The sequence below is a fragment of the Athene noctua genome, chromosome 14 (genome assembly GCF_965140245.1).
Source record: "Athene noctua chromosome 14, bAthNoc1.hap1.1, whole genome shotgun sequence".
Lineage (NCBI taxonomy): Eukaryota > Metazoa > Chordata > Aves > Strigiformes > Strigidae > Athene > Athene noctua.
The window spans coordinates 11,540,021-11,564,630 of record NC_134050.1 but is presented as its reverse complement, the minus strand read 5'-3'; the positions used below and the strand labels follow the sequence as shown (position 1 = coordinate 11,564,630).

The 24,610-nt window shown below is 46.5% G+C and overlaps 1 protein-coding gene across 2 annotated transcripts in view; it reads left to right on the top strand.

Moving 5' to 3' along the window:
- Positions 1-2,914: 2,914 nt before the first annotated feature.
- Positions 2,915-24,610, top strand: part of PLCB2 (phospholipase C beta 2) — a 47,548-nt gene continuing 25,852 nt past the window's right edge. Inside the window, exons 1-10 of one of the 2 annotated variants that reach the window (XR_012634516.1) lie at positions 2,915-3,197; positions 7,022-7,099; positions 9,384-9,452; positions 18,519-18,659; positions 19,398-19,477; positions 20,113-20,166; positions 22,549-22,624; positions 23,195-23,295; positions 23,983-24,149; positions 24,347-24,493. Coding sequence is in view for 1 of the 2 variants with exons in the window: in XM_074917844.1 (XP_074773945.1) it covers positions 3,114-3,197; positions 7,022-7,099; positions 9,384-9,452; positions 18,519-18,659; positions 19,398-19,477; positions 20,113-20,166; positions 22,549-22,624; positions 23,195-23,295; positions 23,983-24,149; positions 24,347-24,493 (997 nt within the window). In the remaining variant the exon portion in view is untranslated. The remainder of the gene's footprint in view (positions 3,198-7,021; positions 7,100-9,383; positions 9,453-18,518; positions 18,660-19,397; positions 19,478-20,112; positions 20,167-22,548; positions 22,625-23,194; positions 23,296-23,982; positions 24,150-24,346; positions 24,494-24,610) is intronic. The other variant, XM_074917844.1, reaches the window with a different exon arrangement.

Here is a 24,610-nt window from a genome sequence, read left to right as displayed (position 1 = left end):
ATAGGTAGGGCAGGGAGATAAGGAAGAGTCTCGAGGAGAGAAAAAAAAAATAAAAAAGGGAAACTTTTGCATATCAAAACTCTTGTAGTGGGTGGTGGGATACACAGTGGTGAAGGTAAGGGATGAAAGCAAAGCAGGCATGGGGCCTGGAGCAGAGGGGATGTAGGATGATCATACACTGGATGATGGGCCTTGCAGGAGAGAGAAAATAAAGGTTAGAATAAATGCTGCTCAAAGTGCTGCTGCTTCTGCCTGCTCTGCTATCAGAGCTTTCAGCAGAGGGCAGGACTGTTGCTTTATTCTATCGCTGTTCCATCAGCTGTCTCTTCATGCAAGGACAGAAGCTCCCACATCAAGCAAGGAGTGTGAAATGAACGATAAGGAGGCTGGGTTATGCAAAAGGAAGTGAGCTTCAGCTTTTGTGACCATCTTTATGCAAGCGGGGATCTTGGCAGTTGGTGTGTGCAGCACCAGGCAACCTCCCAGGACAGCCGCTAACTCAGTTGCTGCTCTTCATGTTGTGGGTTTTTTTTGTAATTTATTATCGCTTAGGGGAAGATGACCCTGAGCAACAAGCAAGTGAAGTTGTGTCAGGATTCTTGCTTACTTCAGGCTTGTTGATGAGACAGAAAGCTGTTGAATATCCAGGTATGAGAGGATGCAGTACAGAAGCAGCCTTTCCACAAGGCCCTGGTTCTGGCAGGAAGCGGGCATGGTTCACTGCGATGGTAACTGGTAAATGCCAGATGGGCCACTGGAACCAGTAGCTGTTACTGATCTCACCTGCAGTCCCTTTGCTCTTGGCAGTACCAGAGCTCATCCCACCTTTCCCTTCTCCACAGCTGTGACCTCCAAGGCTTCTCTTTAGTTCTTCCAGTGTTGCAGAGGACAGGAGGGCTGTAGCACTTCTGAGCAAGGTCGATGCTCTTTATCCTTTTCACAGCTGCTCCTTAAGTCAAAGTTAAGCAGCCCTGAAACTGCTCTGGCCTTGCAGAAGGTATCAGGTTGGGGGGGGGGGAACTTTCACTCCTCACTGCAGCCTCCTGTGGACTTTCTCTATATGTAGCTGGGCCTTGGGGTCTATTCCTAAACCGCTTACAGGAAGAGTGCAGAGAACAAAACCTGTCCAGCAGCCCTTGGTATTTCATTTGTGCCAAATCCCAGGCTGTTGCTGACATCCCTGGGTGCTTCCAGCTTGGCCCATGAGATCTGGGCAGACACCATCATCTGTTGCTTTGCTACTTGAGAGTAACAGTGTTCTGAGGGGCGTGTCTTGGCCAGGCCTGGAGTACCCCCATGCTCTGTCAGCTGGCTGCCTGAGAAGCACGTGTCACTTTGACACATATGCAAACAAAGCTTAATACCATGAGTGTGGCTTGGTTATGGGACTGGAGGCGATGGATTCCCCTGTCTCTCATTTCAGTCCTGATACCAAGCAACCACAGCTATGGGTAAGCCACCTCAGTTCCTTGCCCTAATAAAGTAGAGCTAACAGCCTTCGTTTGGATAGCCAGTTCTTGGAAGGCATGGTGCCTTGCAAAATGTGTTGGTAAATGCAGAAAACTCGATGGTAGCTAGAAATGTAGAAACTCTCTTGTTCCCAGTTTGTCAGGCAGATAACCCCACAAAAGAAATGTACAAAGGGTGTTAGGTTTGTTCAGGGTTCTCTGTTTCTGCAGCAGGCGTGTCTCTGATAATTGCTGCCATCTTTGTTTTTTTACAGGTAGAGCTCTTGTTATAGGTGCACTTAATCTCTCCTGCCTCATGGCACCAACATCTGAGAATGCCCTTAGGATTCCTTCAGTCGGCCTTCCCCCGGCTGCCCAGTCTGCTGCAAAGTGCTGGCCTCACCAAACTGGGTAAGTCGGGGCTGGGAAAGCAGCAGCAAAACATGCTGCTGACTCGCTTTGCACACTGGGAGTTTTTGTCCACCCTTCTCAGAATCTGCACCACTTTTGACAGTATCTTGTCCCTCCTGAGCAATGGAAGGTGCCACACCTTGACTTTCACAGGAGACAACAGAGGTGAAACCTCACCATGTGGCTGGGAATCCTGTTACAGCAAGTGTCGCACAGTTACTGCCACTGCTGTGGGGTTCTGCCTTGACTAAAATTCACCTTTCCCCTGTCAGCCCTTCTCACAAGCAACTCTCCTCCTGCTTAGCCAGTGCACATCTGCCACCAGAGCTCCTCTTCTCCACGGTCCACATGGAATTCCTTTGTTCCAAGGTCAGGAGCAGGGGCTTGGTTTTGCCCTCTTTGCCATTAATGTTCTATCCAGCCTCCTGTCACTTCCCTGCAGCTTCATCATTATAATCCCCACCTTACACACCTCACCCATTCTGTGTTCCCACAGTATTTGCAGCAGACCCAAGTGAATCTGGAGAATATTACAGCTCCCAGGGACTCTTGTGAATGTTTTATTTCATCTGTCTGTGGAATTTACATCTGCTCTGTTGGTCTGTCTCGCTTTTCAGGTTGACATTCAGAAGAACCCATAAGAGAAAGGAAAAAAGTTAGACTGGACAGTGCAGCAAATGGCCCCAGAAGTGGAGTCTTTACAGAGCTAAGAGTAAGTTTATTTTAGGTGATATTTGGTCTGTCGCATGAAGGGGGCAGTCTACTTGTAGCCGAAGCCTAAGCTGTTCCGTAACCACATCTGCTGAAATAGTTTGAGTGTTGTCTGGCAATGCCTGCACTTCGTCAAAGAGAACATTTAAGGAAGTTCAGTTACGGAAGCGCTACAAACTGTGTGCTTCAAGTACAACTCTGAGGAGTAGGTCCCTCCTGGAGAGCCAGTGTGCGTGCATGACTGCCCACGCGGGCATCCCAACCCATCACAAGCTTTCCTCTGGGTGACCTTGGGCTGAGCTCTGCGTGCAGGCTTGGAGAGCCGTTGATTTACAATGCAGATTCATCAGTCCTCATCTGCCTGCCCCTGCCCCTCCTAAATTTGGCTGGGATATAAGAGGCTGTTTGCTTTCTGATGCCAACAGTGGCCATGGCAGAGCGCCCTGCCATGTGAGAGGCAGAGATAGAGGAGAGGGGGCCAAGGAGGAGCAAACTGCAGCTGCTTTTGCTTCTGGTGGCTGAGGAGCACATCTGTGGGACAGAATGTCAGTGCTTACGCCTGTCCTGCAGCCCCCGGAGGTGAAGGAGTATCTCTCCAAGGGTGAGCGCTTCATCAAGTGGGATGATGTGAGTACGGGGTTTTTTGCTTCACTAGATTGTACATGTGGTGGCAAGTTTTGAGGGGAGGCTGGGAGCTGTGTGTTGCACCTGAGAGTAGGGATGTCTGGATGGGGAGAGTGAACTGAAGAACAGAGCTGAGGGATGTGTCAGAGGCTGGTGATGTGGCTTCTGCACCTCTCGTTCTTGTGGAGGATGGAAGTAAATGGTCTGTGTGCACAGATTCCCTGGTGTAGGACCCCAGGGTTCTGTCTGTGTGTGTGAACCAGCCCACAGGAAGGTGCTTGCTGCTGGGGGTCTCCTTGGGGTGAGGGGCACATGCTGCATTCAGACTGCCTGGAGGAGCGTGGGGGGTAGGATTTACTCCAGAGCTGATGGACTCTCCATGCTTTGCAGATATAGAGGAAATCAGGCTCCAAGTTGCTTCCTCTTAATGGCCCTGGTGCTGGAGTGGCTCCGGGTGAGCTGTGTCCTCCCTCAACAGCCCAGCTTGTGGCTACCAAGTGTGTGGGGGCCCTGTGCTTTAACCATGGAGGGTGTTGCAAAAAGCTGCTGCTTCTCCAACTCAGCATCCTCTTGTATCTTCAAAAGATCTGGTTTCCAGTCACTGTTTGCCTTTCATTGTGAGGGGAAGAAAGTGTGGAACAGCAGAAGAGGAGAAGTTAATTTGAATGTAGTAGTCCCCCTTTCTAAGAAGGCGAAGGAGTATTTCCCACAAGCAAGAGGACAGCAGCTGCCCATCCATTTTGTCTGGAGTATGAATAGTTTGCTACTGAGCATGAATGTTGCTAAAAGAGGGGGCAGGCCGGGTTATGATTATTCACCAAGATCTGGGGAAAACATTTGATGTGGTATTGCAAATGAGGCGCATTAGAAGGAGCCTCCAGCAGCAGCGCAGGAGGGATTAGCGCTTACTTTTGTGGGCGTAAAGCTGGAATAGAGTTCTGAGTCCCAAGGCAGCGCGTGCGGGGGAGATCGCTTGTGTGCAGCATAAGCAGGGGTGGTCCAGCGGTGCTGAGAAATGAGAGCAATGTGAAATGCAGCTGACAAAGGATGGGTGCTAAGGAAGGCAGGCTTGAATATCGCCAGTGGTTATTCCACTGTACACAAACAGGAGGATGACACCAGGGTACAGTGGAAAGCACAGCCTTCCCTTTCTTTCCTGTGGTGCTACTGCCTGCAGAATGCACCTGGGGCTGGATTGACTTTGAGCAGGGAATTGGTTTGAGAGTAACAGTAGCCAAACTTGGCAAAATTGCTGCTGATTTTTCAATGCTCAGTCCTTGAGGACTACTTTCCCAAAAACTTGAAGCTGTTAAGAACCTCACTGGGATTAGGTTCCCTTGAAACCCAGGGTGAGTCAAGCTGGGCTGCCAAGACCCCCCAAGTGTTTATTTGATGCCAGTAACTGTAGGAGTTGGGGAGTTCAAGTCCTGTGTGGATTTTCCCCTAAGGTTTACAGATTTGTAAACATTCCTAAAAGGTTACCTCTAATTACTAAGTAGTTTACAGATTTGTCCTCCACCAATAATGAAAGCTGCCTCCACAGGTGGGCTGTTCTGGTCACGTTGCTCCATCTCCTCACACTTTCCCACTCCACACTTAGAGCAGGCTGCAAAGGATGATCGCAGGAGCCCCAGGCTGCCAGATTGCTGCTCTTTAGAGGTCATGGGCCTGTGGGGTATTTTGTTCACTCTTTGAATTGACCTGGCTGTGCTGTTGGTAACAGTTTTGAGCTCCTTCCACAATAGCTGAGGCAAAGGACTGAAGGTAGATCAGAGTGGCTCCTTGCATCCCTCTGTGCAGTCTGGGACTGGACTAGAGCCTTTGCTGTATCCAACTGTTTCTTGAGAAAAGCAAACCCACACATTTTCTGTGGTGTCTCAACATGCCCAGCACTTGTAATGTGTTCTCTAGACGAGAGTGCAGTAGGATCTCTGAGTTAGCTGCAACATCCTGGGGTACGGAGCAAGTCATCTGTGTTTTGTTTAGCAAGCTGGGGCTGCCAGGCACACTGAAGTGGTAAAGTCCTACTACATGGTTTGTTTCAAGAACCAACTTGGGGGCCCTTTCAAAACGTAAGGTGGGGCACAGTGTAGTAGCTGACCTCTTAAACGGAGCAGATGTATGTGGTTTTGGCTCTATGCTGACTCTTAGCTGTTGTAGTAGAAGCAAAAATGTTAAAGGTTATGGAATACAGGATTTTACCAGACAGTGCTTGCTTTCTGCTCTAGAGTAGAACTCCACAGTGTGAGCAGCAGCCTGTTTGGCGGCCAGACCATCTTCTGTAGAATTCACTGTTTCCTTTGGTGCTGGGAGTCACCCCATAGGAAAGTCTGCCTGCACCCCCCAGCTGTCCATGTCCCCAATCAGGAGGGCAGCTGTCAGCAGCCTTACTGCAGCCTCCGCTTGCTTTCAAGAAAGCTGCTTCATAGGAGATAAGGTTAATCTAGAAACACGGTGCAATCCTCAGTAGTACCACAATGCCTCTTCTGCTCTTCATGGCTCGTGGCCATGAGTTCGGGGAGCTAACCAGGAGCTCTGGGAACGTGGGCATTGTGCTGTGCAGATCAGCGTTGTCCTGAGCACAGCATGAGGAGGACAGGGAGTGAAAGGAGAACATATGATGGACTGGGGCATGAGCAGCTTACTGTAATGAAGAATACTGAACCTGGAAGTGGTGGTCTCTGGAAGTACAGATGTGCTGAGGTATGAGCTCACTAACAAACTGAAGAACCCAAGGCCAAGTGACAAATACAATTTCCAAGTTCCATTATGGGTTTCATCTCTGTAGCTGGGTATTTCAGCTTCCTGAATTGAATATGAAGCCTTCCTAGAAATGGCTGATAGATCTTATGATGCTGTCTTCTGTGGCACCAGAGGTCAAACACGGTGAGGAGTCATCTTGACTGAATGAGCAAATGGGTGGGGACCCTGGCAGAGGCACCAGGCATCCTTTATCTCTGTCTCCAAAGAGCTCATGCTAATTCATCTCTTAGCACAGGCTTGCCCATGAGAGGGGAATGGATGTTCTCTTGAAAATGTCAGTGAAGTTGTCTTTAACTGAACATGCAGAAGCTGTGTAATTATTCAGAGGCGAAGTACACAGCCTCAAAGCATCCTGTCTCCTCTGTAGCATATGCCTTGATTCTGATCTGAAGGGCTTCCCTTTTGTATGGGGTTCAGGATCAGCCCTGAATAATTTAATCTAATTTTGTGCCTGTAGTGTGGGTGTTTAAATAGCTGCTGCTTCTTACAGTCTGTGCACAGCTAGTCCATGGAGTTTAAGAATCGCTACCTAAAGCAGATTAATCTGCTGTATTAGCTGGACCCCTCCTTGAACCCTTCCTTACCAGGCCCCTTCTCTGAAAGAGAGCCCAAGTGATGAGTGTGAGCACCTCGGTGGCAGCTGCCGTGGGTAGATGTTGGCTCTACTTGGCCTGGGTGACTTTTGGAGCTTGGAGAAGGAAGCAGGTACCTTGGAGGGGGGGCAGTTCACATGCAGCAACTGCACCTACAGGTACTTTCTTCTCTTAATTCATCGTATAGAAAGCTCCAAGAGAGGAGTTCTAGCTAAATGCATAGTGTTAGGTGGGACTCGGGCTTCAGCAGAGATCAGCTTCCAGCGCCCCATAGTATTACTCTGGAGATGTACTAGAATTGTCTGATTCCTTTCCATAAGTCACAGAGGATGATTCACCTCACTGGATCTATATTTGAACTGGGAGCCTTATGTCCCATGATGGGTTCTCTAAGTCATGTATGGTGCTAACCTTCTTTCTTCTGTTTTTTGTTTGTTTATTTTTGTTGTTGGGTTGTGCGTTTTTTGTCAGGAAACAGCAAGTGCTTCTCCTGTGATTCTTCGAGTGGATCCAAAGGGCTTTTACTTATACTGGACTGATCAGAACAAGGTAAGTGCTAAGATTTCACAGCCTGGACTCCAAATAGTCAGTTCAAGTTTATGCAAGATGAAAACACCATAAGTGCACAAGTTCTGTGCTCAGGAGCAAACTACCACACTCATTCCACTTGGCAGGAACTCCCTCACAAAGGACCTGGGAGCCTTGTGCTTATTCAATGGCAGATTTGTCTGTCTTCAGAAAAGAGCAGGAAGTTAAGCTGCAAACATGCCAGAGAGATGAGCGTGGCCTTTTTGTGCTTGTCATGCTGGGATATTATACCTGTGAAGTTGGTCAGATGTGCTTCAGAGGGCTGCTTGGAGAACAGCAGTACTGATGCCCCATTAGCCAGCGTGCTGAAGGATTCTTCCAGCCAGTGCAGTGGTGCAGCTGGAAAGGAAATGGCTAGATGTATTCAGTTTCAACTAATGTGTAACTCATGTGCAGCCTGTGCTGTAATTAACTGACTTGTTGGGGTTTTAGAAAATTTAATTAAAAAAACCCCAACTAGTGGCCTTAATGATGTAGAGACTACATGAAGTCTGGAGAGTGAGTTGTGCTCCTCTCAAGCCGAGGTGGGTGTGTGCTGCTGGAGGTAACCCACAGGATGCTGACTGTTGGGAGACAGGGAGAGGCAACAAATTTAGGAAAAAGAATTCAGTTCCTTGCTACCGAGTAACAGCAAGGGGTGGAGAGATCTGGCTGACTGGAGGTGGAAGGCTGGGCTTACTTCTGCTTTCCAGAGCAGAGCTGTGGTTCAGCTCTACTTCCTCCTTGTGACCTACATGCTGAAGAGGCATGGTAGATAAAGAGACAGACACAGGCGTCCCATGCAGCACCCTGGCCGGGAGACCTGGTGTGTGTTGGTGAGCTCTGCCTTCTCAGAAGATTGTGCCACACAGCCGTGTCCTCTGAGAACAGTGTCACAGGGCTGGGGGCAGTCACATCCCTCTCGAAGGTGTGCTCTCCTTTTAGCTGTATGTCACGCTCATTCCCCTTTCAAGGTCCACTCCTGGCAGTAGAATTTTTGCTGTAAGGGCTCCAGCAGACAGCATGAAGAAGTGGTAGCTCTAGAGTAGTGCAGAGAATGGGGCAAGGGGAGCTGTTACCACCCCTAAACGTGAGGTGTTTCACTGGGTTAGTGGTATGAGGGATTTAACTACCTGGGAAAGGCGCTGGGGTAAGGAAGCAGAGCTGACATGAGGAAACCCAGACTGGAGGGGGTCTCATGTTCCTGGAAAATGCCATTGATTAACACCTAAAATAAACTGTGAACAAATTTGAGAGCCGCAGTGGAGCAACAGAATGTTTTACATCCTTGGGGAAGTGCTTGTCTGGCATCTTTCCTATTCTCTGAGGGAATCTGCAGACAGTGTGAGCTAGCGAGGGTGGTGGGCAAATGCTGGCTGTCAGAGGGAGCTGGGGCACGCTGGCAGGAGCACAGTGGCTAGGGGCAAGATGTGGGCTGATAGAGCATGGTGTGGTCAGTAGTTTGTTGAATTTGTGTGGCTTATTCATCACTGGCTGACTCCTGTTAAGATCTACTTGTCATGAACAGCAAGGAAGAAAAGCTGCACCGCTTTTGCCCTAGGGATTCAGAAAGGAGTGGGATCAGGAGTAAAACTTCCATCCCGTTTGACAATAAAATGGGGATACAGCCAGAAGACATGTATCCATGTTGTTCCTTATTGTGATCTTGGAAAATAACATTATCTGCTACAGCAAGTATAATTTATCCTCCAGACCCATGGTGAGCAGACCAATTAGCAACAGAGGAAGGAAATTCAGGTTGGATATTAAAAGAACAAACAAAATAAACATGACAACTAGGCAGTGGTGAGGACGTGGAGCAGGCTACCTAGGGAAGGCTGTGGAACGTCCTTATGGGAATTGCTTCAGACCAGATTAGGTGAAGGTCTGCTGGGAGTGACGTGGGGAGAGGTGGTCCTGTCTGCCTTCCAGCGCAGCTGCTCTGTCTCAAAGGCACTAATTCAGGCCGAGAGCAGCAGTGATGGGAGACTCTGGGTTGTATTGACATGTGGACTGTAACTGGGGTAGAGATTCCCTGTATAAACCTGTATGGTGCTGCAGACCACCAGCACCACGCTAGCCAGCCTGCCAGGGCGGCACACCAGCAGCCGATGTTTCCCTGCCTGCACTGGTCCTGCTGGGAGAGCTCTTCCCCAGGGAAGCGTGCTGGCTGAGACCTGCTTTGCAGCTTCTGGGGGCTCAGCAATGGATTTCTTTCCTTCCTCCTTTGGCTCTCCTAATCTTCCTTGTCCTTATTCCGTTGTAGGAAATGGAAATTTTGGATATCACCAGCATCCGAGATACCCGAGTGGGGCGATTTGCCAAAATCCCTAAGGTGAGTGCACAGCTTTGTTTCTGGCAGTGGTTCATATGGGAAAGGTGAAGCTGCCCGGGGCTTTGGCAGCGTTGAGGCAGTTTACCCCAGCTTTCTGCTCCAAGGAGGCAGAGAGGACCTTGTCTTCTTACATCACAACTGAGTATAGAAGAGCTGTCTTTATTCTTGTCCCTGAACTCCCCGGGGCTGTGCACCCAAAAGAAAGGTACATCCGGACTATGGTACATGAGCTTGTTGGAAAGAATATGCCAGAATGCTGGGAAAGCAACAATTCCCCTTCAGAGTGCCTGCCAAAAGCCTTGTTTTATGCTGTGCACGGCGCTGGGTCCCCTCGCTGTGCATCATGCCAGCTTTAATCCCGGCCTGGCCTTTACATCCTCTGAGCCACCCCAGGGAGTCTTGCAGGAGACTTGTGATGCTTCTGCCTTGAGTCACCAGAGCAAAGATGCACAGCCCGGGTCAATGCGGCTACAAACCTGTACTTACAGTGAGATTCCAACGCAGCGTGTGGTGGGGTTTTTTCCCTTTAAAGGAAAGAAAATGTAGTTTCAGAAAACCGTGTGTGTGTTGTTTTTGTTTTTTTTTTTTCCCCCCCCATATAATTTTAAATTATCTGCTTGCAGGGTGGCAGGCTAAGGGAAGCACACGATTAGGGCTTTGTTCTTGGTTTCAGTTGTAATTTAAGCTTCCTGCAGCAAAGTTGTCCTTGTTAGGACTTTCTTCTGTGTCTGTTTTTTGTTTGTTTTTAACTTTTCCATGTATGGAAAAGGCAAGCAGAAAATTGAAGTAAAGCTAGAATGTGTAAAGGAAACAAAGGAGTAAAGATAATGGCTCCGTATGGTAACATAGGTGATTCTCAGCCTAATGCAAAAGGGGAAGATTTTGCAATATATACTGAGAGACTTGAGCAGCCTCTTTGCGTAAGTGGAACAGCTGTTTTCTTAATTCTGCTCTGAAAATTTCTATTCAGAGCTCCCCAAGGCTGATGTTTCTCAAAAGACCATAATGAGGTGGGTGCTAAAGGCACAGCAGAGCTCAAGAACAGTACCCATTTTACACAATTCTTAAAAATCATAATTCCTTCTGAGAAACTGTGTTTCTTCTTGGAAATTCACTAAAATGAAACATATTTGAGTTTTCAAAAAGCCTAAAACTTTGTCTGCAATTTGTTTTATGGGAATAATGTTTGAAAAAAAGCTCAAGTTTGTGTTTTTTTTTTTTTCATTTGAGAGAATGAAATATTTGGAGTTTGTAGAGCTAGGTGCTATGCTCCAGACAGAATGCGGTAAGGAAAAGGCCAGCTTAAAGGAGAGGCACAAGATAATACTTTCTAGCGTGTTTAAACTTCCAGGAATCACCTGTTTACAAAATGAATTCAGCTTTGTTATAGATTATAAATTGAGGGTGTGAGTCCTAAGGCCATAGATGGATGTCCTGGTGGCAACAGCTAGGCTGGAGAAGAATGTCCTAGATTTTAGCAATTAATTAATGAAGACTAATTGGAGCATATCAGGGGAAACATGCTGGCACAAATGCAGTGTCAGTTGCCTCTAGACAGAAGGAATTTCTACTCAAACAGCATCTTTCTGTAATGAGCCCCTGCTCACAAACAAGGAATTGCTCTGGAAACAAGACCAACCCCAGTTTGAGTAATTCACAGTAGTTTTGGGATGACCACATTCCATATCCAGAGAAAACCAAAAAATGTCCTTTTAAAAGAGATTTTTAATAAAAGCACAAAGAAGGTTGTGAAAAGAATGAGGAAATTCACAAGCAGTACCAGGGTAGCAAAATGCAGAAGAGGAGGGGAAAGCAGTGGCTGTGTTCCACAGTGAGGTCTAAATCTTTTCAATAAAATTGGAAAGTGGCTTGTGTGATTCCAGTCATAAGCAAAGGCTCCTAAAGAACAGAATGAGAGGACATTTTTGCATAGAAAAATGCATGGGGAATTGGAAAAAGGTCTTGAGAGAAGAGAACTGGCAGACTCCCAGAAGGATCCGTGCTTGGACCTGTGATATACCATGTTCATATGATCCACAAAAGATGTAGAGAGAGATGAGACAGTTTGCCAGTGGTACCAGATTACTTGGGGTAATAAAATGAGGGCTGATTTTGTAGAAAGACCTTGAAATGCTGGTTGACTGGCTGATCTAATAGGTGATAAAATTTAGTACAGATAAAAATCAGGCAGTGCAAACAGAAGAAATTACGGGTTAGGATCAGGGTTAAGAGGCTCTGAGTTGGCTATTGCTACTCAAACAAGATCATGAGAGTATGTTAAAATATCAACACAGTGTTCAAGAGTATTTGCTCAAAGTTGTATGTTAGGAATTATAGGGAAAGAATTAGGAAATCATGCTGCTGTGTACACCTGAACGCACCCATATTTTTGTGCATTTTTAGTGGCCTTGTTTAAAATGAAACGACTGGAAAAGGTAGAAAAGAGCAGCAAGATTAATAAAAGTATGAAATGGCTACTGTAGGAAGAGCATCTGAGTAGACAGAGAATGTAGTCTGGCAAAAAAAAGGGGAATGTGAAGTAGTATTGTAGAGTGCTGTAAAAATCAGGGGTTGAATGGAGATGGTGAGCACAAAGCAGTTACTCAATGTTTCTTCCAGTGTGAGAACTACACATCAAGTGGAATTTTCCAAAGGCAGGTTCAGCACAAGCAGAAGGAGGTGCTGCTTTTACACCTCATGTTGCTGCGTTGTGGGGTGCATTCCTGTATGGGTCATGAAAACATTTGCAAGTTTGAAAAGGCAGAACAAGAAGGAAATGCCCCTTGAGGGTTATTAAATGCGAGGTAATGCCTCTGGTTTAGGAAGCTGCTAAATCGTAAATTGCTGGAACCTGCAGAAATGTGTCAGGGAAATATCATTGCATTTGCCCTGTTCTTATACTTTTCCCCAGGCATCTGGATGGGTCCATGGTCTGACCTGGTGTAGCTGTAGTATTCCAGCCATTGTAATAGGCCAGAGACAGTATTTTACAGTCCCGGGAACTGGCTACAGCTCATTTTTTGGAAACAAAGAAACAAAGGTCAAGCACCAAACGATTTATTAAGTATTCTCAACAGGCAGAAATGATGTGCTTGATGACAACCTCTGCTGTGAAAATCCCAAGTGCTTTTTGAACTCTGCATTTCACAGAGACCCATTTAAAATAAGCCCCCTTTTTATTTCAGGAAATTTTCTGGCATTTCTATGACAACATGTAGTAAAATGCACTAGGCTGGCTCCTTATCCACCTTTCTCTTATGGGATGATGGGAGGTCTTGTGTGGACACTGAAATGGCCACTGAATCAAAATGGTGGGAGAGATGTGCCGTCCAGTCCTGGAAGCTTTATTTACACATGGCTGTACTATCCACGATGCTTCTGCAGGGCTTCCTTGGAGCCCTCAGCTGTGTATTCAGTTGGCTTTCCTGAGAACAGGCTTCGCTCAGAGGAATGCAGAAAGTAGTGAAGATTTCTCAGCATGAATCACCACACCCTTTGCACAGGGCATCTACGTCTGGTGCATCATTACAAAAAGGCATAAATATGAAAAACCAGAGTGACAAAGCAAACAAAGATCTGGTGATTAGAGGTGAAGGGTGGGAGAATGGCAAAGGGTGCTGTCTCCCCTCTTACACAAGAATGGTTGGAATGGTTGTGGGATAGAACTGCTGAAATGAATACAAATAATTACTTATTTCATTGGCTAAGGATGAAGGAGAAGGGGCACATAGATGATATTTAAGACAAGAACAAGCTCACAGCTGTTGGAAGAGCTTTGGATCATACCAATAACTCAAGCATCCTTTTCCCCTCCTCTCCCTTCCCTTGCCAGTAACACCATGGCAAACCCACCGCCTCTCTGAAGCAAAGCTCATGGTCTGGTTTTCCCACTGAATTGGGGCTGAAGGAATTCACAAGGAAGGAGTGTGCTTGTAGGGCATCTGTGCCACTGCTTGCCCCTGTGAGGGTCTGTGCGCTTTGTGGCTGTAGTTGGAGCTGTGTGAGGGTGAAACATGCCCTGAGCTTTTCAGACTGATGTAGGTGAGATGAGTCTCCCTGCTCGTGGGTGGTGGTACTGTGGATGTTGGGGGTTCCCTGCTTTCAGTAACTCCCCAGCTGCTGCAAAGTGAGAGGTTTGGGGTTTTTCTTTGTGACCTCTCTATACACAGCAAGAAGAATAACACCAAAGCACCCACCAGAAAACAGCTTCTGGAAAGACAAGCTGTGGTACGTGCTCCCTGGCTGGGCCAGGTCACAGCACTGTCCCTGCAAGCTGGGAGGCACGGCCTGGGGGGAGCTCCTCCCTGATGCTGTGGTAAGGGTGGCATTGAGAAAGGGACAAGCCACTAAGGGTTGGTGGCAATAGGAGCCACCTCCCAGGGAGAAGGGCCGCTGCCATTTGCTCCAGAAGGAACTGGTTCCTGGAACTGAACCTGCTTTGAGAAGGGCTCTCCTCTCCCACACCCCACTCCCAGCATATTGGCATGTGAGCACACACACAGCCCTTGAGTCCTCCTGTCACCTCTCCTCTGCATATACAGGTTTTCCCTTCTCACCCCCTTTGCTTTATTTTCTTTGAGAGCTACTTGGTGTTCTGCAGTGTTTTTTCTCCATGGAAATTTTTTTGAGAGACAGGGCAGAATGAACTTGGGCGCAAGTTCAAGAGTAATAAAGATAAGAGTAGGGACTTTGAACATAAATGAGACAAGATAAAAAGCTATTGAATGTAGTTCAGCAGCATGCCGAAGCAGATCAAGATGTTATTTACAATGCAATTCTGTGTTTTCCTTTGAGTAACAAGGAACAATAAAGGCTGTTCCATTTTGGTATTTTCTTCTGATGCACCAAGACCCCAGAACACTGTCAGAGAATGTAATAATTAGGACCAAAATACATGATTTTTAGGCCAGGCTGCTGAGCTCTTGGCTTCATCTTGGGTTTTGTTTAGACATTTCAGCAGGCATTGGCTTTGAAACAAGCATAATTTTTCATAAAAACAGAAGTTGTATTTTCTGACTGTCATGATTATAAAACAGTTTCATCCCCCACACACATTTTGTTGTTATTGAACCCGGAGATGCAGACTCTGAACATGTACAAGGGAGAAAATGACACAAGGTATTTCTCACGTCTGATTTTGAGATGATAAAGTAGGAGTGAGTGGTGTTTGGGAACCACTGGTGCAGGGAGCACTTGCACACGGGGCTGAGCCATGGTCTCCAGAGACACTGTGGGTGGTTGGTCACTGCACTGCGTTATGGGAGGAAGGTGGCAGCTCTGGGCACTGAGCACCATCTCCACACTGTGCTGTGGATTCAGCAACATGCATGAGCACAGGATGGAACTAAAAGTCTGATGTCCAAATAAGAGTGATCACAAGAAGCTGTTTGGAGACAAACTGATAAGCGTGCATGCCAGAGAGAAGCGGGTAGAAGCCTGTGGCTTGCAAAGGATTTATAAATAGTGCAGCAGGGGCCAAGCAAGGAAACAGCCACATCTGGATAAAGGCCTTTTGCCATGCTGCGCTCTTTTTCTGCCTCTTCTATCTTTCTGCAAGAGTGTGAGCTCTTAGACCACAGGGACAGAAGTTACTGAGGATGCACAGTCTGTATCTCTCCCTCGTGGTCTGTTCCTGCTCGATTCCAGAATGCCGCGGGTTATTTTGTGCCATGTGAATCTGTGTGCTGCTGCATTTTCCGGTTCCTTTAGATAAGACAGCACTGAGAGCTGAGAGTGCTTCATCTGCATATTTTTTTTTTCTGCCTCTGCTCGCTGAGATGCTTGGCGCAGAGACAGGCTGGCCCCCGTGGTGCTGGTGGTGGCAGGACAGCCCTCCCCACTGCTCAGCAGTCGGTCCCATTGCTGAATCCCATGATGGAGCGGTGCTGCTAACAAGGACGTGAGCTTTACCTGCTGTGTTTGAATAATCTTGGTGCTCCCTTTCCCTTCTGGCAACCAGCAAGACCTTTTTTCTCCAAAAAAGAGGACTTATCACGTCCTGGCTTCTAATACCACAAGCACTGCATCGTGTAGCGTGTTTTATGAAGACAGAAAATTTTCAGTGTGCAGTGAGCTCCTGCAGCTGTGGTGGATCCCCGCTGTCATTCACTGTGTCCTGTTACAAGTAGAGAAAGGACTGTCTGTCTCTTGTATTAGGCCTGGCTCTTTGTTTATATTTGCATGAGAATTTGCTTTTCTCTGGACTATGAATCTGGTTTGTACAGATGAGGATTTTAGGGAAATCAGGAGGGTGGGAAGTGAAATGAAAGCTGAATCTGTATTTCAGCTGCTCTCGTGGCGGGTTGTTTTCTGTTTGCTTGGTGGTGGGTTTTTTTAAGTGGATTTGCTAAGCATGTTTCCCTTCCTCTGATTTGCGTGGCCAATGTGGTTGTCCTACTTTTCACATCACAATTCCTATCTTTCCTTTACAGCCACTGGCAAGGTGACACTAAGTAATTACACAGCAGAGCTGAAGCACCAAGGTGCTAAAGGAGCACAAGTTAAGAAAGAGCTGTGGTATCAGGTTTTATGCCCTTGGACACATCTCTAGTCCACTCTGACCATCTTCATTCAGTTTTACACTGACATCACTGCATTTATCCTGTGAGGGAGATAAGCCTCATGTACAGTAGGCAACACAAAGTGAGTGACTCACTTAAGGCCAGGCAGGAGGGCAGTCGTTGGGAAAATATGACCCAATGTAGATCTCTAACAAGATCATCCTTTCCTTTCCCTGCTGCAATCTGCTACTCATAAAATGGAGCTATTGACTCCACCAAGGTGTCAGAAGTTAATGCTGAAGAGCGTGGTGTATAAAAACCTGTAGAGGCAAAGGCTAATGGTGAACAGCTGTCCTGGAAAGGTGATCAGATATCAGGCCATTACCAAACATGGCCTGTGTCAGGTTTGTCTGGGGGAGCCCAGCCAGAGAAAGGCAAAAGCTCTGATGCAGTGTTCGGCTTGTGAGGGACATGGTGTGAACAAAACGTCTTCTGGGGAGCCAAGTGACACCCGCTTGCAGAGGAGGAAGGGCTGGGAGGAGCCGATTTGTAACAAATACAGGAAATGAGCTCAGCATAAACCACAAGTTCTCTATTGTCTTAGCTTCATATAATTTACAACACCTAGAGGTAAGGAAGCTGAACAAATGCCGATGGGTTTACAAGATGAAGTTAAATTTGAAGCTAAGATCCTAGCACTTTGCCACCTGGAATGAAAAGTTTAAGCTCCATGAAGAAGTTGCTATGAATGTGAAAAGGAGGTGTGGGTATGTGGGTGCTGCTTGCTTCTGCATAGGAAACTTGCTCGTGAAGCAAAAATGAGGCATTTTAGAAATTCCAGAACTATTAGGAAATAGGCAAATCTTCTGGGTGGCTGACTACTTTCCCCCTTCTTTCCCTCCAAATGCTCTTGGATTATACAGGTTTCAGAGTTACCCCAGCGGAGAGTTGCTCTTATGAAGAGAGAAACAGCAGTCAGGTGATCTTGAGTTACAATCCAGCCCATCCTGTTTTTCATAAAAATGAATGTTTGCTACAGATGTGTCAAAAGTTGCAAACATTCCAGAAATTTGAAAAAAATGCAGTGGGGCGGAAAAAAAATCTGCAGAGTTCTTTATCAAATATATATGCAGCTCTGCATGTGACATGGTGCAGACACAGAAGAATGCCTGAAGCTGAGCTGTTATGGAGGTTCTGCTGTTGCAGTCTAAATGTAAAGAGAAAATTCTGGGGCAGAAATGGAATTGTTTCCATTTGAATTGCAATGGGATGCAAATGGATGGTTGTGTCTAGCGGTTTTTAGTTGGTTTGGGCTAAGCTGGGGTCCGTGGAATTTGCTTTCTTCGACTTGCAGGGATTCGGACGTTGTCCAGTTAGTAGCAGCTTAACAATCACTAAACATGAGCTGAACTGCAGCGACTGACTTTATGTGCTTTAAGTTTATAGCCAACACAAAAGTAAAGTCATTTAGCTAAAACCTGCCTTGCTGAAGTTAACGTGATACGTAACGTGTTGAGGTGTTACTGATGTTCTGACTTGTTGACACACAGTAACTCAGCCGTGTGTCTGGCTGTGGGCTTGCGCAGGCAGCCAGAGCTCAGATCCCAGCTCCAGTTAAACTCCCAACTCTGACCTGCTCTGTTAACAGTCCCAGACCATGGATTTTGCCCTTAGTTACTGAAAGAGCAGGTGCTCTGATAGCCTCCCTGTTTGCTTCCTTACAGATTTATCCTGCACTTTAGATAACGAATTGCTGCGCTTTATTCCAGCACATGGGAATTTTATCCTTTCATTATAAATAGGGACCATCCGTACAACTCCAGGAAACCTTGGCTTGGTGACGCCTTACATAGGAATGCAGAAAATGCTAAATAATTTAAAGAGATTCTATAAATACTTTCATATGGTGATGAAATCCAAGTATGACTAGTCAGATGAGCCTTACACTTAACAAAACAAATCTCTGGTGAGCCATTGCTGTAGGACACTGCAATTGCTATGGTAAAAAGCATTTCTAGCAACTGACAACTAGCAGAAAATGTGGCTTGGAGGGAGAGAGCCCATCTTGCCGGTGATCAGATCTAAAGCTGGTAGACCTCCTGGGTCCCAAGCAACATCTTTCTTGTGGTGGACTGAGGTTACAGCAAAAAGGTATCACTCTAACCTAGAAGACTTTCTTAGTGTGTGTTTTGACAAATGATGTCAATAATCTGGTTATGCACCTCTGGTGTGAGCTGGCCAATTGCTCCTCTGCTTGTCTGCAGGTTCAGGCTGAATTTTCAGAAGGAATTTCTTTGAGAGCAGTCTCCAGTTATTACTTTTTCAGACCAAAATGGCATGTTTGTACAGTGATGTTAGTCACAACGTTTTGTTCCATGGAGGATCCAGGTAATGCAGATTCCAGAATAAAGATGAAAAATAAGGAAAGGGAGATTACATTAAACAATTTTGCAGCCTTTGAAAAGCTTGCTCTGAATTTGGGTCAGTGTTTGGCTTGGGTCCTGATTTTTTTCAGGTAGTTTGCCGCATCTTCCCTTCATCCCCATCTGTTGTGTTTCTTTTGCAGTGCCAGAAGCTACGAGAGGTTTTTAACTTGGATTACCCTCACAGCACCTTCCTGCTTAAGACTCTGACTATTGTATCTGGCCCTGACATGGTTGACCTCACTTTCCATAACTTTGTGTCCTACAAGGAGAACGTTGGCCAGGTATCCGGTCCTGAGGGCAAGGAAGCACTGGGAAACACTAAGGATTGGGGCATTAAATGGGGAGCAGGAGAGGAAGAAGGCAGGGAACCTGAACCTGTTGGTGTTACTGGCAAGGTCATAAACAGATTAATGTTCCAGTAAGGTTTGGTACCTCCATAGTTCTAGAAACTTCTGCCCTGTGTGAAGAAGGACCAGTAGGAGAAATTTGGTTTGTCATTTGTCATGCTTTGTATGGATAAAGAGATATCTGAGGAGGCTCAGTGGAAAAGTTTCAGCTGCTGGTATATACAGGCAGCAGGAGGGTGATTGAGCCAATCCCAGGGCACAGTTGTTGGGACTTGGAGCCCAGCAGTATCAGGATGGGCCTTTTTGCCAAGACCTGTAGTGACAGGACAAGGAGTAATGGTTTTAAACTGAAGAAGGGTTGATTTAGAGTGGACATAAGGAAGAAATGTTTTACTATGGGGGGTGGTGAGGCCCTGGCACAGGCTGCCCAGAGAAGCTGTGGCTGCCGACTCCCTGGAAGGGTTCAAAGCCAGGTTGGACAGGGCTTTGGGCAACCTGGGCTAGTGGAAGGTGTCCCTGCCCAGGGCAGAGGGGTGGGAGTGGATGGGCTTTAAGTTCCCTTCGCACCCAAATTGTTCTATGGTTCTGTGCCCTTTCCATGTTTGTTGCTTCATACTTCTTGGTGCAGTTCCATAATGCCCAACTGCCTCTGCCTTGTGTGTGTGTTCCCAGAGCTGGGCTGAGGATATTATGGCCATCGTTCGGAATCCCCTCACGTACAACGCTTCGCGGTACACCTTCCTAGAGAAAATGTAAGTGATTTCTGACAAATACTGTTCTCTGAAACAGTCATGTACTGCCCTTCCTGTCTGTACTAGAAAGAAAAGGCTTCTTAGCATCCAGGTCCTTTGGCAGCCTCCAAAACAAGTCCTGTGTCAGCTCAGGAGCCCCAGGGCACAGGCAGGGGGTTGGTAGTTGGGCCATATGTTGCATGACAACTGCCTGACACAGAAGCACTTGAGCCAGTCACACACACGCGTGGTTTTAAACAGGCTGAAATGCCGAGCCTCAAATGTGTCTCCCACCACAGTCACAGCACTCACCCCAACAATGTGGTGCCTGTCTTTCTTTGCTCTGTAATGCTGTTTGGTTGGCAGCCTGGGATCGCTGAGGAATGCTAAATAATAGGAGATATCATTATCTCATGTTTACATCTTATGTTTCGGAGGAATCTTTCTGATACCTAAGCTGTTATAATTTGCCTGTTTCTCCTTCCTAAGAAATGGGAACAGGTTCTGTCTGAGGTTAAGCTCATGGTCTGGAGGACCCTGATTTTGAGTTAACTCTTAGATTGTTTTCCCAATTGCATATTTTTTTCTTTCTCCTTACTTACTAGGACCTCTAAGATTGTACAAGTGCATTTTTGCAATCTTGTTTGTTTTCACAGCCTGGTGAAGCTGAAGATGCAGCTCAATGCAGAGGGGAAGATTCCTGTTAGGAAGTGAGTATGGATATTTGTTTCATTGTGTGTTCAGTTAGACTAAAGGCAGAGCAGCTGGTAAGAGGGTGGTTGCCCAGTGGCTTCAGCTGCCTGCTTTTTCTGCCCTGAAGAGGTAGAGAGCATTCCTCTGGATTCAGGCCACGACAGGATTCCTGCTGCATCTGGGATGTAACTTGGGTCTGGAAAGGAGACCTTTTGTGGCCTTTATCTAGAGCAAGAAATTGCCTTAAACAGCCATGGATTTCACTTCCTGGCTGTTGCTGAGAAATAATCCACAAAACCAAGCAACTTTAGTAAAATTCCAATCACAGGTTGTTTTGCAAACCTGAGTTGAAAGGCAGATGAGGTGTAGGACTCATTTTACCTTTCATGTAAGGAGTTCTGTATAATAAAAGGAGAACTTTTTGCTTGACTCCCCAGCTGGCTTGAAGTAGGGGTCCATTGCTCCTCCTTGTCCCCTTTCTACGCATGGGGTTGGCCTTGCACATCAGGGTAGGACTGCTTTTAGAATTAGCCAAGGCTGCTTTGCTGAAGCAAAGACCAGCCTATTACTTCTCCCCTGCACTGCCTGGCATGAGTCTAGAATTGATTTTTGTGCTGCTCAGTGTCTTCCCTAGTAAAACCACTCTCTGGCTGATCCTAGGGCTCCTCCATGCTAATTCAGCTCATGAATGAGTGAAAAAGGCTTCACTGCTGTGATCAATTCCCTTTTGGGTGCGCAAATTATCTTTTGTTTTAAGGACATGCAAATAGTGCATTTGTGACTATTCAGTGGGAAGTTTTGAACCACTCTGCTTCGAGGTTTATGCAGCGTTACAGCATTACGAGAGGCAAGTGCTAATCACCTGTGATAAATATGGTACCGACTGCGTGTTATATTGCATAACGATTCTAGATTAAGTCTGTGCTGGCTAAATGGGCTCCTGGATGGTTGATCATTATTCAACAATAAACATTTTTTGTTGTTTGTTTTCTAAACCACCAACCAGCAGAATTTCATTTTGTCAGAAAACAGTGTATTCATCAAAGGGCTTTTAAAAATGTATAAGTCTTTAATGAATAAGTCGCACTAGGGAAGAGTACTTTGAATTGATCTTTAAAATGCAAGCAAGGTAGCATTACTGCAGAGAGAAAACAGCTTATTCTTCTGAAATAAGCTAGGAAAAATATCTGGTACAGGCTGTACCTCTCTTCAGTGCCCTGGTTGGTCTTTCTTGCAGAGCAGTAAAAGTGCTTTACTGTGTAAAGCATTACACAATTAAATAGTCCAGATTAAGAGCCAGATTTATAAAAATATTCAGTATCTCCAGGTACAGGTATATGTAAGGCTTTCAAAACTCCATGTCTGAATTCTTCAGAAAATTCCCCTGAGCATCTGCCTTTCTCTTTAGACATTTAAATCCCTTTTGAATCATAACAAGGGTGCTGCAATTTTTGCCTTGCAAAGGGCAGCCTGGGAACTGATATGCCCCAAGTTTGCATAAGTCTGCTGCAGCTCCCGCTGAACACTTTTCCACCTGTCAACACACTTGGCACTTTTTGTTCCCCTTTTTGGCTGTGAGCAGCTGTGATGCCAGGAGCTTAATAGAGCTGACATCTAAATTTATCCACGGAGGAGACCTCGTTGCTGCTGACTGGGATGTTCTGAAAGCAGGGAGGGTTCAGCTATTGTTACTATTCCACAGTGCAGCAAAGAGGCTGCTTTAAGCTGGAGGCTTGACCAGTATGCATGTTTCAAAACTGGAGGTGAGCTTTGGCTTCTGCAGCAGCAGACTTTGCTTTCATCATGTAGTAGGACACCGTATTCTTCACCTGTGTGATGAGTTTGCTCCTGGAATTCATGGAAAGCCTTTGGTTCCGGAAAACTCTGCCTTCTTTCAAAGCAGCAAACATGCACAGTGTTTGTTTGCTTTTTTTGAGCGTTGTCTTGACTACAAAGTTATTCCTTGCTACTGCCAGCTACCACATAGTGTCTTGTGGGGGGAGGCGTGCTGGGGAATTGGTGGCATGAGGCCTCCTACCCCGTGAGCACCTCCAGGAGGGCAGGGGAAGGGCAGTTGGGAGGGGTTTTGAGAGTAAACTGATGCCGTTTAGTGATTGGGCTCTTACAGAGTCCATAGTAGAAACAGAGAACTTCTGTATTAAGGCAGCAGTCCTTAATAATCCACTGTAGGTTTGTGAGACTTGGTGTGTGAGTTACTCCCTTGGAGAAAGGCTGTCTGTCTTCTCTGGGTCATGTTTGCAGTCGTCTTGTCAGTCTCCTTTGCTGTGCATTTTGTGTGTCTTGCACTCTAGCTGCAGCTCCCAGCTGCCCAAACCCAGGCTTCCTGACTTCACTCCTGCTACGTTGTGGTGATTTTTTTTTTTTCCCTGTCTGGTCAGTATTTTTCAGATGTTTCCTGCAGACAGAAAGAGGGTAGAAGCAGCATTAAGTGCTTGTCATCTTCCAAAGGGCAAGGTAAGGGTTTCACTACGTACCTAAAAGTCTTGCTAGTTTGAAAATAATCTTTTTGCCTACCCTTGGCTATGAAAAAATCATCAGCCCAGATTCAGTTGCTGTGAAGACTTTTCCTGACCAGTAGCTGCCATGCCTTAACCACAGGCCTGCTAGGATCAAATCTTACTGTTTGTAATGCTTGTGACTCCATCCCTTTCACTGTGTGGCACAAGCAGCAGCACATTCCCTCCACCTGTTTCACTGTCTGCTCTTTGAAGCAGCAGATCTGACAGTTAATCTTGGTGTTTCTGCCAACCCACAGAGTATGGTCCAGGCTTCTGACCATTGCATCAAACTTCAGCTTTATACCCTCAGATGAGAGGCACCAAGGGACAGTTGAAATAACTGTCCATTCTGAAATAGGGCATTATGGTGCATCTCCACTCCACCCGTTCCCTCCCAAACACCTTGCCAGACGTTCCAGTTACCTCCTTGCATCATCACAAAAACAAGTGCTGGGCTGTGGTTGTTAACAGAGAGGTCAATGCCATCACAGGTTTGCAATACCAGTGTGTCTTTCTGCATTCTCAGAATGATGCCATCAACCCAGAGGACTTCCCTGAAACCGTGTATAAAACTTTCCTCATGAATCTGTGTCCACGACCTGAGATTGATGAGATATTTACCTCACAGTAAGTTTCCCTCAAGCCACAGCAGAGAACTTGACCTCTTGTGGCAAAAGATAAGCAAAAAGGAGAGGCGAGATGATTCTATGCTGTGTGGTTTGTCTGGTCTCAAGTGTTAAACAGGCAGGAACCCAGGTCACAAAACACTGCCAGTGCACTTAACACTTTCACCCACAGCCTGGTTAAAAAGGATGAGACCTCACTGTCCCACAGGGACTCTTAAGGGTTGATTCCAGGTTAACACTAGATGATTGCTACTGTGATACTGATTGTGGCTAGCCCAAGACAAAGCCATGTACAGCATGGCAACCATGGATCCTCACAAGTAGCCAGTGACCTTTTTATGTTCAAGTAGCTAAATATGTGACTTCTTAAATGGTCTTGATTTCATAGAGCAAGCAATTTGGTGTGCTCTGAAATTCAAGTCCTGTCAAAGTTCAAGTCAGAGGCTCAAAATATACTTTGTGCTTCCCTCAGTACAGCCTCTTCACAGTATTGAATTAGTGAGGAAGAAGAAAGGCCACAGTGGGAAGCATCATTTTTGGGAAAAAATGTAGATAAACCAGAGATCTGTGGGTCCAGGGAGGCAGACACCCATTGTTAACCTGAAGAAGGACCAGTCTTTTTTGTGAGAAGGTTTTCTGGATAATACACAGGCCTCACCTCTGCTCCTCTGTAATTCTCTCACCTTAGCCACTTAAAGGCAAAGCCCTACATGACCAAAGAGCACTTGGCAAAGTTTATCAACAAGAAGCAGCGAGACTCTCGCCTCAATGACATCCTTTTCCCACCAGCCAAACCTGAGCAGGTGCAGAGCCTGATAGAGAAATATGAGCCCAGTGGGATTAACATCCAGAGAGGTGAGTCTTGTTCAGCCCCAAAGCCTCACTGTAGAGCTACTATGAAAAGAGCAGAGGATCTTGCATCTTCTGCTGCTCTGACTTTCCCAGGGACTGATCAGCCTGATTCTCACAAGTCCCTGTGTTGCACAGCATGGGTAAGGAGGTGCTAGAACCATTTTGTTTTGGTGCTATGAACAGGTTTGTTTTCCCTGTAGGGCAGTTGTCTCCGGAGGGGATGGTCTGGTTTCTCTGTGGCCCTGAGAACAATGTGATAGCCCTGGACAAATTGGTGCTGTACCAGGACATGACCCAGCCACTCTCACACTACTTCATCAATTCATCACACAACACGTATCTAACAGGTACGGACCATTCTAGGGTCTGCCGCAGCTCTGATGTGTACATGCCACCGCCGGGGAGGGGTGAGCGGTACTGACAGTCGGGCAGACATACCTGCCCTGGTTTTTGGAGGGCTGAGG